The sequence below is a fragment of the Aplidium turbinatum genome, chromosome 5 (assembly GCF_918807975.1).
Source record: "Aplidium turbinatum chromosome 5, kaAplTurb1.1, whole genome shotgun sequence".
NCBI classification, from domain to species: domain Eukaryota; kingdom Metazoa; phylum Chordata; class Ascidiacea; order Aplousobranchia; family Polyclinidae; genus Aplidium; species Aplidium turbinatum.
Window position 1 is genome coordinate 23,699,496 of NC_137476.1, and position 18,297 is coordinate 23,717,792.

The window sequence follows — 18,297 nt, forward strand, 5'->3', positions numbered from 1 at the left end:
ATACGTTCTATCGAAAAAGGATAGGTGTAAGATCTGATTGTTCGTAAATCCAGCATTTCCTATTGCTGTTGCATTAAGTGACCTGAAACAATGAAAATTTATGAACAGTATGGAAAGTAAAGTCGCTAATACTAATAAAAACGACATCAATATCAGTTTACTAAGAAGCCTAACTGGCAAACAAAAACTCTATAAAGTTATTAATTCCTGGTGTTTGTCATTGCATATTCATGTGAGAAAATTGTTTGTTATTTTTCAAGGGTCAAGCTCTTTGCAAGTTGTTGTGAACTATAGGTTAAGCCTTCTTTTCTTGTTGGCTTTATCTTGTGTGAATCCAATTAAAATATTTTTTTCTCTTTTGAATATCTGTGTAAAAATTGGTGCCCAACTAGTGTGCCAAACAATTGAAACCTGTATATGAATGAAATCGATGTAGATGAAACTTGTAGCTTAAGCTTGATGGCATAAGCTACTTCATTTCTAACAAACTTCTATAACAAAAAAAGCAAATTCTTGGTTAACCTTGCAAAGTCAAACATACAAATTATTAAAAATTTCCACAGCTTTTGTTTTGCATAATCATTTTTCAGACTATGTCAATTCCAACACATATCAAGTAGCTTTTGATTTTTCTAAAAAAACAACAACAGTTTTTGCAAGTCACCTTGCCTGAGGCGCCTGACACAGTTGCAAAGACATCTGAACAGTCGTAGAAAAGTTTTCATAAAAAGTTGAAAGTTTTGCTTTGAAACTTTTCTTGTATGCACGTATAGTTTTCTGGCTACTTAGCCTGCTTTGAAATTATTTAGCCTATGTGGCAGACTGTTTATACAGTTTTTGGCTCTGGTTTTAAACTTCTGGTAGACAATCCCATTTGCACTCGGATCATAAGCTACCTAATAGTCTGCTTTAAAAATTGTGGCAATTTTATTGTTTGACGAAGCAGTGAGGATAACAATGAATTGTTTATTATCAGATAATTTACAACCTCCGATTGGAAGTTTTTATTCACATAATGAAATTACGACTGACATTTTTTTCGCTGCAATTATTTTGCCTGTTCTTCCTTGTGACATCACAATCTCGCTTCACCGACACACGGAAGACGTACTTGGATTCTGAGAAGCAGTTTCTGATGATCTGGAGCTACAATTCTTCTCACATAACTATCGAAGTGGGGATCAATACACACTGAATTATTTTTGAACCATGTTGTAAAGTGAAAAGCTTATTATTTGATAAATTTTCATACAATCGATTACGTTCAATGAAGAAACATGTAAAGCTAACTACAACGAAAACTTTGAAGTAAATTATATAGTTCGATTATTTCACATGATGAAATGATAATTTTTAATCGCTCGCCGATATCACTCGATCTATCGTTTTTGAAAAAAACTACTTTTTTGCTCATCCCAGCTTAAAGTGAACACCACTGGATGGATTGGAATTGGATTTTCTCCTAATGGAAACATGGCAAATGCAGATATTCATCTTGGTTGGGTAAACAATGGAGAAGCTCATGTCACTGTGAGTATAGTGTTTATTCAAATGAAGAAAAAGCTGCTACAGGTCGATGCTGTGGTCACATTTCACGCTATAGTATCGGCTAGTTTACACATATTATGTAACTGTGACAGGGCTGATTTAAATAAATATTTTAGAGAGAGTAACCAAACAGTAGCTTATTATCAAGAGGTTTTTTACAAAAATAAAAACAAGATTCACGTCTTAGTGAGCTGGCTAGGGCCTTCAACTGTGCAACTGTTACTGAGTCCAAATGCGGCAAACATTTTCGTTATGTTTGTGTTTCAGAAGTTAATTCTGCATTTAAATTGACAATTTTTAATAACAACATAAAATATATGCAATATAAATCAAAAGGAAAGAAAATCTGTTTTTGTAGTGATTGTCAGACCTAGCTGTCACAAATAATCTCTTGCTTCCACGCGATTTCCGACATTAACCGTATCAAAAGCATCACGTTCACATGATCTAATTTTGGCACAGAAACCGCTGCTATGTCAGTGCTGAGTCATCATGACGATTGAAGTCGCTCATTGCTCCTTGGGAGTAAGTTTGGTTTTGAATCTTTATCCTCGGACTGACAGAGTCTTGATAGGTTAATCCTGTTACTTCACAATCTGATGCTGCGAGGTCGCTGCGGTAATAGCGAATTGCACTAGCTTTCGAAATATAGTTCTCTGGTCATGTGCTATGACGAATGGTGTTGAAGTCATTGAGTCGTTGTTTAATGCGGCTCTTTTGTTTGGCTTGAGATTGTTGTCTGTTAGGTTTTTGTGTTGTTAGGCGTTATTGCTGTGAAATTTTGTTAAATCAGTAGCCTAATCAGTTGATCAACAGATTACATGACGTAGTTCTCTTTCGGCACGGTTGTTGATCTTTGGATTTTGCACAGAAAATTGATCACGCTACATAAATTATTATGTAATCAATTATAAATTAATCGGTTAGGATTACCCTGTGTCAGATTCGGAGGTGGGAAATTCCAGGCGGACTGTAGGCAGTAGACTACTACATTTTTCCAGTACATTGTTCTCCTATTTTTGTAACATTCAAGCCGTAGGTTTGTCAATTACTATATGATATTCTTTGTCAGTTCATCTTACCGATTTTGTGCTCAGGTAGAAAAAAGTGTGAGTTCCAAGCTTGAATTCAAGCATTGAGGAATAAGAAGATATGGTTCTCATTATACTAGTCCTTCGGCACAAACGAGAGTAGGGTGGCCAGTTTCTTTCTCTCGGCCGTCTTTCCTTCAACAATTACACGTACCCAATTTATTACACCCTGGGTAGAGGGGAGCGGTGTTCTCCAACAACCGGCACCGGTAGTCGAACCAGGATTGCATAATGAGAAAGCGGGTGTCTTATCCGTTACGCCATGTCACGCGTATTTAATCCCTATTAATTCCTTGTCTTGTGGCAAATCTTTATAAGTCTATTTCATTATTTCAGGATAGACATGGATTGAATTACAATGGTTATCCTCCGCTTGATGACGAACAAAATGTAGAGCTTTTGGAAGGTTGGGAATGCGATGGTTTTACTTTCTTAAAATTTGTTAGACAACTGGCCGCCTGCGAAGAGAAGCAAGACCGGTCCATCACTGTGAGTATTGTGACATCACAACTGGTTAGTGGTTTGTCAATGTTCTATCAAATTCTTATTTCAATTGGACAACGGCGTCGCAAAATTTGTATAAAGGGTATAGCGGCCTAGTGGGGCGGTTGCAATTTATATTGTCTTTGAAGTTAGATTAATATGCAGTTATGGTACTTTGCGTTTGTTCTAAGACGGAAACAAAAGTGAGAGACTTTCGATAAGTTACAAAATGTGGACCTCTAATTTTATTTATAATCTGGTGCTTGAAACGATTTCGTCAAAAGAATTTCTTCTCGTTAGGCTAAACTCAAAAGGAAACTAAAATAAAGTTATATAACAACAAAACGTTGAAATCCTTTGTATTTTGGTTAAAACACCCGCAAGTGAAAACAGGACTAGTTGGGAAAACTACTTTAGGCCTGTATGTAAGGTCACGCATTTGCACTGTATCACGTTTTCTACCTTCTAAGATTTTCCTGATTTTTGTTGTTTCTATAGCACTAGTTGCAACGTTCATCTGATGAAAGTAAAAACAAAAGCAACGTCAAACAGGTTAACTTATTGCTGCACTGACGTTTTGCGCAGCATGACAATGCGCAATTGCGCATCCCCAGAGCGAATAACATTCCAAATAATATTTACAAAGTTATATACTGCAGTGCGGTTGAAGACAAGAAAAAAAAAATAAAACACACTGCAATATATAACTTTGTAAATTTTATTTCGTATGTTATTGGTTCTGAGGATGCGCATTGTCATGATGCACAAAACGTCAGCGAAACATTAAATCAACCTGTTTGTCGTTGCTTTTGCTTTCACTTTCATCAGATGAACGTTGAACTAGTGCTAGAAACAATAATTGTCCTGATGAACACTCAAACTTTTCAGAATTTATGATTTTTGTTTTCATTGCGAATGCATTAACACAAGAAATAGATACAACGTCGGATTAGAGAAGTTGGCACAACACAGTGTTTAACTGGTGATTTTTATTTGACCCTTTTTTGTCATAGACTGACACGATGAGGGTGATATACGCGTACGATGACGTTGATCCAGATGACGTGTGGTCTTTCAATCAGCATAACTTTGAGCACAGAGGTAAGGAGGTGCATATTAATCTAGAAACGATTTTCCTGGCTTTAGCACAAGGCTGAGTAAGCTACTCACTATGGAACAAAACGAGCATATTTTGTTTCTGTAACCATGACTGTGTAGGTTCTACGTAGTGATGGATTTTAGTATAGGGAGCTGATAGTAAATTTTATAGGCGTTCACTCTCGCAAACCCTTATTAAGTGTTGCCCTTAAACTCCACAGCAATATCTGTCAGCAGTTGTACGCTACTAGGGACGGTACATTACGGGACGCGCAACTCCGTTGTTCCTTCAGCATTAGAAGGGTCAATTGCCAATTTGACATTTTTTTTACGCTTTACTGCTGGCTTGCTTTCAACTAAAAACCTTAAATTACTTTAAAACCAACTTCACTCTTCTTATATAACCCATAAAAGTAAAATATTTTGTAAATTACAAAAAAACGTAATCCTTCTAGTGTTGCGGATAAGCCAAACGCGGATAAGGTTTCGCATCCCTGATCTACAATCTCTATAGACTACCCATTTTCTTTAAAGGCTTTAGCAACGTTTTCAAAATGAAAAGAACGTGGACTGCAGTTTCGTTTATGTACTTTATTTCCGACGTGTTTTTGTGCAGTATGCGGTGGTTGCGCCGAGATAAATTCTTTGATTTGAAATTACTAATTGGTTTATTGCGTAACACTTATCAATGTGTAATTTTACAACGTAAAGGCGGATTCACACTGGCGTCACTATTGCGACGTAAGTTCCTTTTGACTTACCACAACGCCAGATACTCATCGACTTTCATTATAACAGTCAGCAATTCTGTGAAAAGAGAACATAAAATACATTTTGGGCAGAAGAAACGCTAAGATATTTGAGCAACTTTTGTGAAAACTTTCATGTGAGTGCTGCAGCACACACTAGCGAGCCTCCCCTGCGTGATACCATGTTCCTGTGCCACGTTTTCATTTCGTTCAGCAAGGTGGATTCCGCGTGGTGAGTTGGTTGAATATCTATTCCATTTCCAACCTTCAACCATTTCATACTTTTAAAAAACATTTTTCAGGATCGAAAAGTCTTTATATATTTCAACCGCAAGAGGCACCAGAAATTCAAGAAGTCGACGTTTTGACCTTTGACATCCGCTCAAACAATGCACTGCTGCCTGTAAAGTCAACATACTACAAATGCATTTTGCATGAGCTTCCACAGCTGAACGGAAAACATCATGTAGTCAGGGTATATGTGAATTGTACGAATATGTCTTTACCTGAACACCATTCTATTCAACCGACCCATTGGTTTGTAGCCTACTACGCGCTAATAGTCTACGATACAAGACGAAGGCCTACTCACTGTATAACTGCTACAGCTTATAACCTTGACGAAAGTCACATTTATGTCACAATGAGGGAGGAAAAAAGTTGAAAAATAAGAGCGTGTTCTATTTTTTTCAAGTCCAAAATGACGCGACAGTTGTCAGTTGTAAAACCGCTTTGTCAAAGTGAGTGTTTGACTGGGAATATAAAAGGTTTTTCCTGGATAATGGTTTCTCTTCAGAGAAATCCTATTACTTTCAGAAGACATTTTTTGCTATTTGATAAGATAATTCACATACCGGTACGTGTAAACGTGATTAAATTTCCAAGTTGTCGATCTGTTTAGTGATGTCACCACAAGGAAAAACGACAAACGAAATTAAACTTTCCTGAACACAACAATTGCTTTAAAATTCAAAATGAAAAGATGCGAATGAAGTTTGTGAAAACTTGTGATATGTCACCTGCTCCATTCGTCTTCCTCTTGCCGAACCTTGTTTTTGGACAAAGATGGTGACTTGTAAAGTGTGCGTCATTAAGGTTACCTTATTGAAATTCACACATTGATATTTTCGCAAGGCACTCAGCACAGAAACTATCGTTCTCAAACACAACAGGAGGCTATTACAGTTAACAGTAGCCTATTGTATTGTAACAGCAAGCGTTTGATCGTTATTGCACTAAAAAGCTACACGCTTTGATTTTCATGACGCTTTTTATGTTCTAAGATTTTCACAGTGATGTACGCGTAGCCTATACAAAAAATATCGACACCATCAGCGTAAAACGTTCGAAAAACCATACGCCGTATGCGTCAACGTAACTTGTAAAAAACGTTGGCGGCGTCAGCGTCAGCGCACACACTAGCGTAAACTCATTTTGTTTGCTAGGTGCCAAACATTCACATGGTATAAACCACTCGAAACAAACAAGTTTTATTTTGAATTTCCACGAAGAAACACAAACATCTGAAAGTGTTCATCTGACATTTTGCTGCGTTTTGGTTTCAATATGTCTTTGCCCATTGAAAACATTCTTTCAACTGCAAAATTAAAATGCAAACAACAGCTAAGACATTAAAAAGTATACGTTGACGCTATACGCTAAAAAACCGCGAAAACTTTACGGCGTAGCCTCAAGCAACCACTATCCAAAAAAATGTAGCTGTAAGCGTTTGCGTAAACAAAAAGTCTACGCCGCAAGTCTATGGCGTAGAATTTGCGGCGTATACGACACGTACAACTCTGGATTTTCATGAGTTCCATTTCGAGTTCACAACGCAATAGCAATATTGGATGGCGAAATAATACCATTAAGTTAGAAACAAAACAACTTGTTAAAGAAAATTTTGTTTTCTGTTTTAGATTGACCCGATAATAGAAGAAAGATACCGCACCAATGTCCACCACATGGTCTTACATCTATGTATTGGATTGAAAGTAGGTTTTAAAGTGTGAGGGGACTTACAGCCTACGAAAAATTTAAAAACTCATTTGCAAAACATTGCTCATAATAGATTGGTGTTTAGACCGTATACTTATGCAAAATAATGCAACATAGACTACGAGCCGAATAGCCGCGGTTTAGTCACTCAAGTAGGCTACTAGAAATTAGCCTTACAAGCCTTGTTGCTTGTAAAGCTTGTACGGTAATTATATTATTGTAATGTGAAATGTAAAATGTATACAAAATTATATCAGCAGACTATATTTAGTTATAAACACAAGGAAAGGAGAGCGAAAAAAGAATAAATTATTTCAATTAGACCTACTCTCTGCAGTCGTATAATTTTTTTCTCTCAAAAAACAAATAGAATAGGTCCTGGCTCCACTTCTTTTCAACATCTACACCCACGACCTGCCAACTACGGTCTCCTCGAAATACGTTTATGCGGACGACCTGGCAATTCTCCACTCCACAAAGTCGTGGGAAAATCTAGAAGACACCTTGAGCCAGGACATGAAAACTTTCTCAGCCTATCTCCAGAACTGGCTACTGAAACTCAGCGAAACCAAAACTGTGGCAGCAGCTTTCCACCTCCATAATCGGGAAGCTGATCGTGAGCTACACGTCCAGAACAACGGAAAGTCTCTGTCCTTCTGCCAGGGATATCTAGAACAACGGGATTGCTGACTTTGCACATTTCGATAAAGCGATGGACAGTAGAAGGGTCAGCGCTGTTAAAGGCATACTAAATGAAAATTTCAAACGGGAATTAGGCATTAAAATGAGTAAACTGAACATTCAAGAATACATTTCAAAAAAAATTACCGAAAAAAAATTCGTTTTCAAAGGCGCTGGCAAGGCCCAAAGTCCAATGTTTCATTTATTTTCATTTTTTTTCAAAATAACCAAAAGTGCAAACACTACTCGAGAATACGTCACTAAAGACAGCAATAACGAAAGCCACGTTACCACATCTGATGTTTTGAGCAAACTGTCTGATGTTTTGATGTTGAAATGTGTTGTTTTGATGTACATACATACATACATAGCCTACAGTCAAATCGCCCGCAGTAACAATTATTGCGCGATTAGCTGATTGCTATAGTTTGTAGTGACGTAACTGTAGGCTACAGTCGCACGCTTCGCTGCTCAGGCCAAATTCGTTTTGAAAGCTCTGACAAAAGCACGCGCGCAATGGTGGTCAGACCGCAATGGGGCAAAATTTTATTGAAAATCGTTTTATGGTAGTATGTTAAACACAAAGAACGTGGAAAATCGCCAAGTCAGGTTTTTCCTTTAGTATCCCTTTAACGCCCGAAAATGAAAAAGGCGAAAGCGCGTGTCAATTACGCTGTTGAGGAGTCGCCTTTTCTAGATATCCCTGCTGTGAAGCTAAAATAAGGTCTTGAAAGTGGGCACTCCTAGGCATCTTCCCTAGCAACGCCCATAGCAACAACTAATGGCTGGCCTTGTCTATACCTTAAGATCATCATTTTAAAGCAAACTTTTGCTGTTAGTCATCGAAGACTATTGAGTATTGAACACAGCTTTAGTTTTCATATTTAATTGATTATTGCATCACTTTTGGGCAAGTTTTAGTCATCAAAAATAGGAAATAAAAAAAAACATGAAAAGAAGTAAGAAAATTCAATTTCGTGATATTGCTAAACAAAAAAAGTTTGGATAAGGTTGGTTGTAAGTCTAACAATAGTGGTAGACTTGATGAACTGTTACTGTAACACAACTGTAACCTTTCCTGTAACACCAGAAAGCCATCCAACAACAGAAGATCAAAGCCCTTTTTGCCAACCTTCTACTTCAGCAAAAAAAATTAGGAAAACAAGACATAGTAGCAAAATCTCTGCATATTCAGAAATCTGCCAAATACTCGACAAGTTTTGACTTGACAAATAAAGAAAAAGAAGCTTTGACACATCCAAGGCCAAGAGAAAAACATTAAAAGCACTTAAGAAAAAATTACAAACCCAAGCAGAGGCAAAAAAGGGTCTACTTATGATAAAGGAGGCTTTAAGGTGTTGAAAATGTTTATTGTTGTTTTTCGTAAATTGTGATTTTTGACCAAGTACCAAATTTTGATTCCAAATATCTCTTTCACTTATTTGCCAATCGCTTTCAAATTTTTAACACTATCAGACAGAGTAAACATGCAAAGCCTCTGGTCAAAGAATTTTGGAAATTTTGTCCATGATGCTGTCGGCACCCATTTGTTTCATGTCCGAGGATCAAAAATTGTTGAAAAAATGCAACAATTCGAATAACTTTTTATTTTCTCAAATATCTTCATTTCCTGTCATAGAACTTCAGCCTTGATACTTATAAACATTCTGTTAAAATTTGATTCAAATCCAGCAGGTGGTATTAAAAATACTTGTGTTTAAAATTTGTGTATTTTTCACCACTTGGTGGCGGTTTGGGGAAAAACGGCTACATTTTCAAATTTTTTTTGCTTTTTTAAAATTATTTCATCTTCAAGCATCATTTTAAAAACAAGAAATGGGTTGTATGTTGAGAAATCCACATTTTTGTTTGTGGAGTAATGATGTAGTAATGATGCAGTCACCCTCCTATTGTCCACCTCAAAACAGAGTCAGCAATCCCGTTGTTCTAGATATCCCTGCCTTCTGCCCCGAACCAAGATATCTCGGAGTAACACTGGACAGATCGCTCACATACCGCCACCATTTGGTGTCACTGCGCAAGAAACTCACATCCCGCGCTGCGCTACTTAAGCGCCTGGCAGGCTCTAGCTGGAGAACGAGGGCTGACACTTTGCGTATAGCAGCCTTAGCCCTTGTCTACTCTTCAGTGGAGTACTGTGCACCTGTTTGGTGCCGCAGTGCTCACTGCCATAACATCGACACTGCCATGAACAGCGCCCTGAGCACAGTGACCGGATGCCTGCGTCCCACACCATTGGACAATCTCCCCATTCTTGTTGGCATTCAACCCGCTGAGCTTCGTCGAGAAGAAGCCACTATGTCCCTCGATCGACGGGCACCTGAGCCTAACCACCTTCTCCACCACAAGATCTCTGCTCTCCCAAATGAGCACCCCTGTCGACTGAAATGAAGACACCCATTCGTGCCAGCCGCTCAACTTCTTATCAACGTAGCTAATGTACAGGACATCTCTGTGGCTGCTTGGGCGGACCATAAATGGAGTTCTGAATGGAAGTCAACCGCCACCAGATTCTATTCGTTCATCCCCGACGCCGACACACGCCCCATCGGTCTAACAATACCAAGACAGGCATGGGTGCGCCTTAACCGTCTCCGTACGGGCATCGGGCTTTTCCGCTCAACCATGCACCAATGGGGAATGGCCTCTTCCTCCTCATGTGAATGTGGATTCGAGGAACAGACCGCAGACCACATCATCAATGACTGCTTCATCTTCAAGCCACCTAACGGAGCGGAAGATCTGCGTGTCATGGATGATGAAACCAAAGACTGGCTGCTCTTTAGTAGCCTTCCAGTGTAGTCCGGAAACATCGTGAATCTGGAGTGGTAAAAGGATAGACCCTCGGCCCCAGAGGCTCACACGACTACGACGACAAATAGAATGATTAATTTATTAAACTGTGATTAATAATAATAATAATAATTTATTTGCATCAGACAAAGCTGTCCATATCCAAAACAAAACAACAAAATAATACACAAACTGCAAATGCACAAATAACGAACAACAACAACGAAATAACATCAAAAAATAACAAAATAATTTCGTTGATTATTATCGTTGTTATGACCGTGCTCAATTGTTGAACTTGCTTTTCTATTTCGGTATTCAAGTATGTCTTAACGTTCGTGTTTTGTCCCTTCCACCATTTCTAGACCTCTGCTATGTTATGGTCAAAAGTAAGAACAAACTAAACTATTCTTATAAGACACGAGGTTTTTAAGTCGTCCGAAAAATAAGACAACACAAGTCAAAAACATTTCTCATTGCACATTCAGATGAAACTAACGAAGTTCAGTCGTCAAGGCAAAGTAGATATACTAGTTTTCTGTATATAGTCCTAATGAATATTAATGTTCTTATGGACGTTAGTTATCTGCTTGTTTTTATGGCTGGAGAATTCAATTATTTCTGGATCTGAATCGGTATTAAAAATTGATCACGATTTATATTTTAGTTTTTAAATTTTGCTTAAGTTTTGGGAAAATTCACAAAGAATTCATATGCACCTTAAATGATACAAATTATATAATATTTTGCATATCACAGAATAGCAGCGCGGTTGGCTACAGCGAAGAATGCTACATCCGGGGAAGTCATCCAGACCTTGACCAATGCAATGATGTGTTCGGAGCATGGGCTATTGGAAGTGGTGTAAGTGACTGTTTTAAGGAAGTGTAAAGGGAGCTGAGAATTTAAATAAATTCAAAACTTGCTTAAAAAAATTCTATTTTTCTGAACATTATGACTGAAACTAGCTATGGATGCAAGTTTGCTTCTGTCTTGACTCTTTGTTGCAAGTGTAGATAATTTAGTGTAATGTTTATTAGATGTTTATCAACGACTTGGCTGAGGGTGGCTGCTTGACTCGAAGACCGTCATGGTCACTTCGCAGCTTCCCGTTGTGGTTTACTTCAAAGATGCAGTGTACATTTGTTATTTTTCTTTGTTTCAATTTTGTTCGTTAAGCGTGCTGCATCATTTAATGATTTTGCTGTTATAATATTGCACAACAAAATAAACCATAGGCCCCTACTATTTTATCATCGCCGTCATTTACAGTGCCCAGAAGCCTAGTTTGCATTGAGGATGTGGCGCTATATAAAAAATGTTATTATTATCACAATAGGCTACGTATAATAATTATACTATAATTATTACGTAAAGCATCTCGGTACAAACATGGTATGATAAATAGCTAATCCAACGGAACGTAGTTTGTGCTTTTAAATTTAGTTAGGCCAGAAAAACAAAACTCGCCTCAAAACGTTCCATCTCACAAGTTATAAGGCTTATGAGTAATTTGCAAACAAATTTTTACTAGGTCTATGTTATATGTAAAGCTCCAAAGAGCGTATTTTTGTTATGATATAATCCCTTTTAAATTTTATTACCATCATTATATTTAAATGTATAGTTAACGTTTCATCATCGCTTCACTTCACACTAGGCTTAGCCTACCAGGGCTTTCCTTGTTTGTATAAATTTGAACACATTGGCAACCAAACAGGACGATTTCGAACCTTGCGTGTTAATAACAAACAATTACATACGAATTCCCCACCAAACCAACTTTTCGTATTTTAGGCAATCATATTTCCGGACCACGTAGGGTTTCCTATTGGTGAGCCAGGTGGAACAAAATACGTGAAACTGGAAATGCATTACGACAATCCTAGTCTGATAGGTTAGTAATGAACTTTAGCAAAAAAATCAACAACTTTGGTTTGTGAACTAAGTTCAGTTTGATTTCATTTCTGGCCTTCACAATAATTCGGAAAAAGTCAAGAAAATCTGGAATTTCAACTGCTATAATAGTTAGAAAAGCTTAACCTGTCTGTTTAGTGAGTCGCTGGCCTTGAAATGTATTGCTCAAATGCACATGCTTAAAATTGAATCCTCTGCTCTCAGTCTTTCTATTTTTTGTTTTTTTAGCCAGTTCTTATATTTCAAAGGAATTTTTATTGCATTCAATCTATTCCACTTGTTTTCTGACTTGAATAATTTTTTGGGCAGCCTAATGGCATAATATGTCTTCTCCCAGAAATAAGTGATAGATCTGGAATGCGATTCCACTACACTTCGATGTTGAGACAATACGATGCCGGCTCATTGAGCGTCGGTACTATCAACAATGGATTTTTCTTGATCATACCTCCAAAGAGTGATTCCTATAGAGTTTATGGAGGATGCGACTCAGCTTGCTTAGGAGAGGTAAGTTCAAATCCCTTGCACTAAATTTCTTATCATTGTTTATTGTTAAGTTCTTGGTAAACTGATATTGCTGACGTCGTTTTGATTACGGTATCACCGATTCAACTCTCCAAACCAGTGATTCCCAAACTTCTTCTATTCTCGTACCATTTAGCACTTAGCAGTGTCATACTACTACAGTATCATAGCCGATGCGGCCTTTGATGAACTAGATGCTCAGTTCATAAATTCTTCCAATGTTTCCTTTGTCGTGCAATGTCCCAAAGTGTTCTTGGTTGGCTGATTGATGTATTTCGTTGAAAATTAGATATAAATGTTGTTCGTTGCCTGCCACGAGCACGTCTCCCGAGAAGGCGACGCTTAGACAAAGATTTTCGAATTTATCTTTTCTGATGATATGACCGAGAAATTTGAGTTGCCTTTGAGTTATGTTGTTCAATAGTTCCTTATCTTGATGTACCTGGTTTAAAACTTCTGCATTTGTGATGTGATACAGTGTCATACAGTGTTTGCATACTATACGACTATACCTATATTCAGAAAATCTCAAAAATGTACAATAAAATGCAAGAAAGTTTAATGAATATCAGCACAGGGATCCAAGAGAAAAAGATTGCTAATATAATATTAGACTGAATATAATTAAGCTGTTTAGCTGTCGCATAAATAAAAGGTCAATAGGCTTAGGCTGTACTACCAACGCTATCATCAGTAGCAACGTTTGAAAACTGAAAAGTTTTGGCGGTTCTGTTGAACAACCCAAGTCAGAGGTTCTCAAACTTTGCGTCGCGACACCCTGTTGGTAAGTGGTTTCAATTTTTCAAAGTCGTCACACATTGATTCCTTTTGTATCTAAAATAAATTGCGCTAATAAAACGCTTACTATTACGATTCCTTAATATGTGCATTAGAACCAGTGACGTTCGGTGGCTTAAACCATTGGGAAAGCAACTTGGAAATATGTTGCAGCAAGGTAGTAGGCACGAGGGGCGTAACCGTCGGGCGAAGCCCGAAGGCGTGTTGCCGAAGGCAACACTTCCAGCGGGGGGTCTGGGGGGCCTCCCCCAGAAAATTTTGAAAAACACTTCCAATTTGGTGCGCTCTGAGAGCATTTCCAAAACAAAATCATCGGACTTTCCCAGTCCGAGGATAAAGATTCAATCAATCAATCAAACTGGGACTAGTCTAGAATGTTGGCTGCTTTTTTAGACTGAGCACAAAAACTTATTGTCAATGTCATCTGTAAGCATTTACAACATGCATTGGACTGGTGCACTAGTAAAGAGCAAATAATTAGCCTATAAATTAAGCTAGTCCATTCTTGAAGAACACAAGTATGTTTGCTCTGAACTTGTGATGTCAGTCTATTGACCCAAAGAATTTAAAAAACACTTGTGCTGTTTCAGTACTGGTTGGTTAATGTACCCTTTGGAATTGCATGTCTTATTGTAGAATCTATGTTTTTTTTGGTAAGAGAACCAGCTTTATTTTCAGCGTACTCAGTAGCCTATAGTTACAAGCCCGAAAATCACTCATGCGTAGAGGCTGATTTCCTTTCGCCTGAAACCAAAAGCAGCGGCTATGAGATACGCATGACGTCACTGGGAAAGCAAGTTTAACCATAACACCAGATAACACATCTGATTGGCTAAGCAGCTGGTGTCGTTTTGCAAAACGATTGAGGATTGGATAAAACGAAGGCGTTTTTCAATGTAAGGTAAGCACTTTTGAAAGTTGATTTCCCTGGAGCTTCAGTGATGGTTTCTGACAAAAGCGTTTGCGTTAATTGGCATTTATAGGCAAGAAATGCGGTTTGGTGAGGACTTAGATACTCACAAGAGTTACGAGTAATTCTAGTCACGAACACAGTAATTTTCAAGTTAAAATAGATTTGATAAAAATATTAAGAAGTTAAACCTAGAATTCAGTCATTATATTTTGCATAGTTTTCGCTCAGGTAAGCACTGCTTTCCTTGCTTTCCCTCACCGATCGTCACTGATTAGAACTCATTATTACAAATCTGTAGCAATTGATTATTTTGATTTAACAATCCCACAGCACAATTCTAATTCTCTTCGTCGCCAGACCAATTTTCTTTTTTCGTACGAGACAGGATTGGTCAAACTTCAGGGCAGGTGATAGTGAGCCAGGTGAGTGTAGCTTTGTCCAGTGCTGCTATAACATGCATTTCATTTGGTGCCTTGTAAATAGAACATTCGAGAATGACATGGTCAGCAGTTTGTTCCTCCGTGCCGCATTCTCAGGCCAACAAGGGAGCCAAACTCCACTTGCACATGTTGAAATGGAAGCGGCCGACTCCTGCTAGAATTCTGTTAAGCTTAATCCAAATAGGCCGGGGCAGATCCATGCCAGGGGGGCGTGCTACCGGGTGAGGTATAAAACCATGGTTTTTGCAGCACACTATGCTCTAAGTGTCTTTCATATAATGGGCTGCACTCATGGTATGATCGCTAAATGGTTGTAATAATTGAGTGGCAGCTGGTACAAAAGGGTGTCTGAATTTTAGCCTCCGGGAGGGTTCCTGGGACGTTGAGTTTTGAGTGGAGCAGGTGGTTGAGATCTTCTGCCCGGCGAGCCAGATAGATAACGGCTCCCTTTCGGCAAAGCTCAGCTGGTTGGATGCCTGCAAGGACTGCGGTAGGTACTCTGGGCGTTGGCATCCAGTCACAGTTCGCAATGCGTCGTTGATTGACCGGTCGATCAGGCGGGTGTGGTGTGGGCACTGCGGCACCACGCAGGGGCGTAGCATTTAGCAGTAGAATGAACCAGAGACAGGGTGGCAGTGCGCAAGGTATCAGCGCCTGCACCCCACGTTGTGCCTGTCAAGCGTTTTAGCTAGGCGATGCAAGATGTCAGTTTTTGCGTAGTGACTGTAAATAGTGACGGAAAATGTAAATGCGAGACCAACAAAGGCTGGATAGGATAACAAATAAGTAAACAAAAATGACTGAAACTCTTGAGTGCTTGAAATGACCGAAATCACTGAGTGCTTTGCAAGACCAACACAATTTTCCAAAAGCGTCGCAGACGCAATGAAAAAACTTTGAGAACCACTGACCTAGATGTTGCGTCATAAACGCTTGAATCCCCATGAAAATAAAATTAATTATGACAGAATATTGATCTGCATTGTGTAATCCGAAAGCTCCAGTAAATTATTTTGTTTTAATTATTGTCAACTTAAGTGAGTTTCTTGCCTACTATCTGGAAAACTTCAGCGTATCACTATAGTCCTAGTGGTGTGCGTACCACAGTTTGGGAACTACTGTATCAGACTGTTCATAAATTTTCACGGTTTCAGGCCACCTAATGCAATAGCAACAGATAATGCTGGCTAGCCTTTTCCGATAAACTTAAAATAAATTAAAAATTATTAAACTTTGAAGCCCTTACTGCATTGTTTAAATGCAAAAAAATAAATTTGTAATAAAATAATGTTGTGCAAAATATTTTGTTTACTCATTTCTAGTTGGAAATCTCTTTAGCTAAACACTTTGAAGTGTTTTCCATTTCATGCATTTTGACGTGTTTCGACGTGATATTTTGAAACTTTTTTAAAGAGACAGCTTCATTGACCCGTCTGTGTTCGCTTATACAACAAATAGCTATAGTTTGTTTATAGGCTACTACTCATAATCACATATATTCGTCTTTCATTCAAATTCTACTCACTTTTTTTTAATAGCCTACGTTTTATTATTCTAAAAATAACTTTAACATTTTCAGGCAATGTCTTACAGTGGCACTGAATCAATTAAGATTTTCAGATTATTTCTTCACTCACATCTGGCGGGGAGAAAAATGAAGCTGACACATATCAGGTACGAAAATGTGATAGAATACTTTTCCACAGCATTAGCCTGCCTGCAAAACTCATCACAACAAACCTATTATGACCAAATACCGTACTTTGAATCACTAAAGCAAGCCCGGTCACTAAAGTTAGAAGGGCAAATTATTTTCTTAGGTATTAATACTGGTGCTGGTGGAAATTTTATTTTTAAGCACTGATAAGGCGATAACGGTATTCTGGATTATTTCTACTTTGAAAAAAATCTGCACGGTTGATAGGCCTAGGTTATACCGTAATTTTGAATTTCTAGTGTTAGAATAAGTTGTCATGAGGCAGAGTTAAGAGTTATGAACCGTTAGCTTAGTGGTAACGCGCTCAACTCAAGATTAAACGGCGCTGGTTCGGCTCTTGGGGTGTGCGCTTAAGCAACGCATTTCAGGACTGTTCTCCATTCAGCGGCACCTAATAGATGAAATAATTCTATGGCAACAACATTTCAACAACCAAAAACGTCACTCTATCAATCTCGATAACCGGCCCTACATCAAAAGCCTCTACAGATATGCAAAACTATCAGGAATAACCTACCAAAGCTTTGTCAGTCCTAGGATAAAGATTCAAAACTAACCGAACCAACCAATGGAGTTGTGCTTCATCACAAAACGAGAACTTAATACCGCTTTAGAAAAAATGTGGTGAAAATACTGAAGAAATATCGTTTTTAAATGATTAAAATACATAACAACATGTCTGCTTGAACAACAAAAATGTAAAATGAGGATAGGTTAAATGCCAAGGAGGATGAATATCGTTTAGTTTACCTAAATTCAACGTCTTTATTGCATAATAAGGTCATATTGAACAATCACGACTGTTGAGAAGTAGCCTATACACTATTTAAAAATATAAATTTACTTACCCCCATAGTCCATATCCGTTGACTACTCGACTGAAAGCAAATTTGTTGTTTGTGTTTACCAGAAACGGAACACAGCTGCCCAATGTTGTTCAAGATGACAACTATGACTTCAACTACCAACAGCCCCGAGTTCTCAATCCAGAAACAATGGTCAAAAAAGGAGATGATTTGCAAATTGTCTGCGATTATTCAAGCACTTTCAGATCCCACGCAATTGTGGTAAGAAAGTCTGTGTTTATAGATATGGCCTGGAAATCAAGAGTGTATAGGGACGCCCAACTTTCGCCATCTTAGCTTTGAGAATATATATAGGATGCAATTTATGAAAGTGTTGTCAGGTCTTTTTTAAGTTTGCAACAAAAACACTGTTTCAATCAATAATAGCTCAAAAGTAAACCTAAGGTTCCGAAAGTTTACATTCAAATCTGAGAGTCTATTTTATTATTGTATGCATATTGTTTAAATACAGTATAATCAAATATAGATTAGGTTTGCCACTATTAATAAATTTGCTACACTTTGACATGTTCGTTGCGATCCCGAATTTTCGTTGTTTTCTTGTGGTGCGATTACTTTTAACTTTACTTTCTGCTTTCCAGCCAAATTTCGTCGACATCTTTTGTACATAAATAAATCTGAACATGAGTATTTTAATTTTGTTAATCAAATGATGTTTT

The 18,297-nt window shown here is 38.0% G+C and overlaps 1 protein-coding gene across 1 annotated transcript in view; it reads left to right on the forward strand.

Annotated features, from left to right (window-relative positions):
* The first annotated feature begins 986 nt into the window (after nt 1–986).
* Nucleotides 987–18,297, forward strand: part of LOC145770797 (DBH-like monooxygenase protein 1 homolog) — a 30,579-nt gene continuing 13,268 nt past the window's right edge. The window contains exons 1-11 of the mRNA XM_082582525.1: nt 987–1,174; nt 1,420–1,530; nt 2,976–3,128; nt 4,136–4,223; nt 5,272–5,444; nt 6,889–6,963; nt 11,222–11,326; nt 12,260–12,359; nt 12,717–12,886; nt 16,635–16,729; nt 17,683–17,839. Coding sequence (XP_082438651.1) covers nt 1,016–1,174; nt 1,420–1,530; nt 2,976–3,128; nt 4,136–4,223; nt 5,272–5,444; nt 6,889–6,963; nt 11,222–11,326; nt 12,260–12,359; nt 12,717–12,886; nt 16,635–16,729; nt 17,683–17,839 — 1,386 coding nt within the window. The 5' untranslated portion in view covers nt 987–1,015. The remainder of the gene's footprint in view (nt 1,175–1,419; nt 1,531–2,975; nt 3,129–4,135; nt 4,224–5,271; nt 5,445–6,888; nt 6,964–11,221; nt 11,327–12,259; nt 12,360–12,716; nt 12,887–16,634; nt 16,730–17,682; nt 17,840–18,297) is intronic.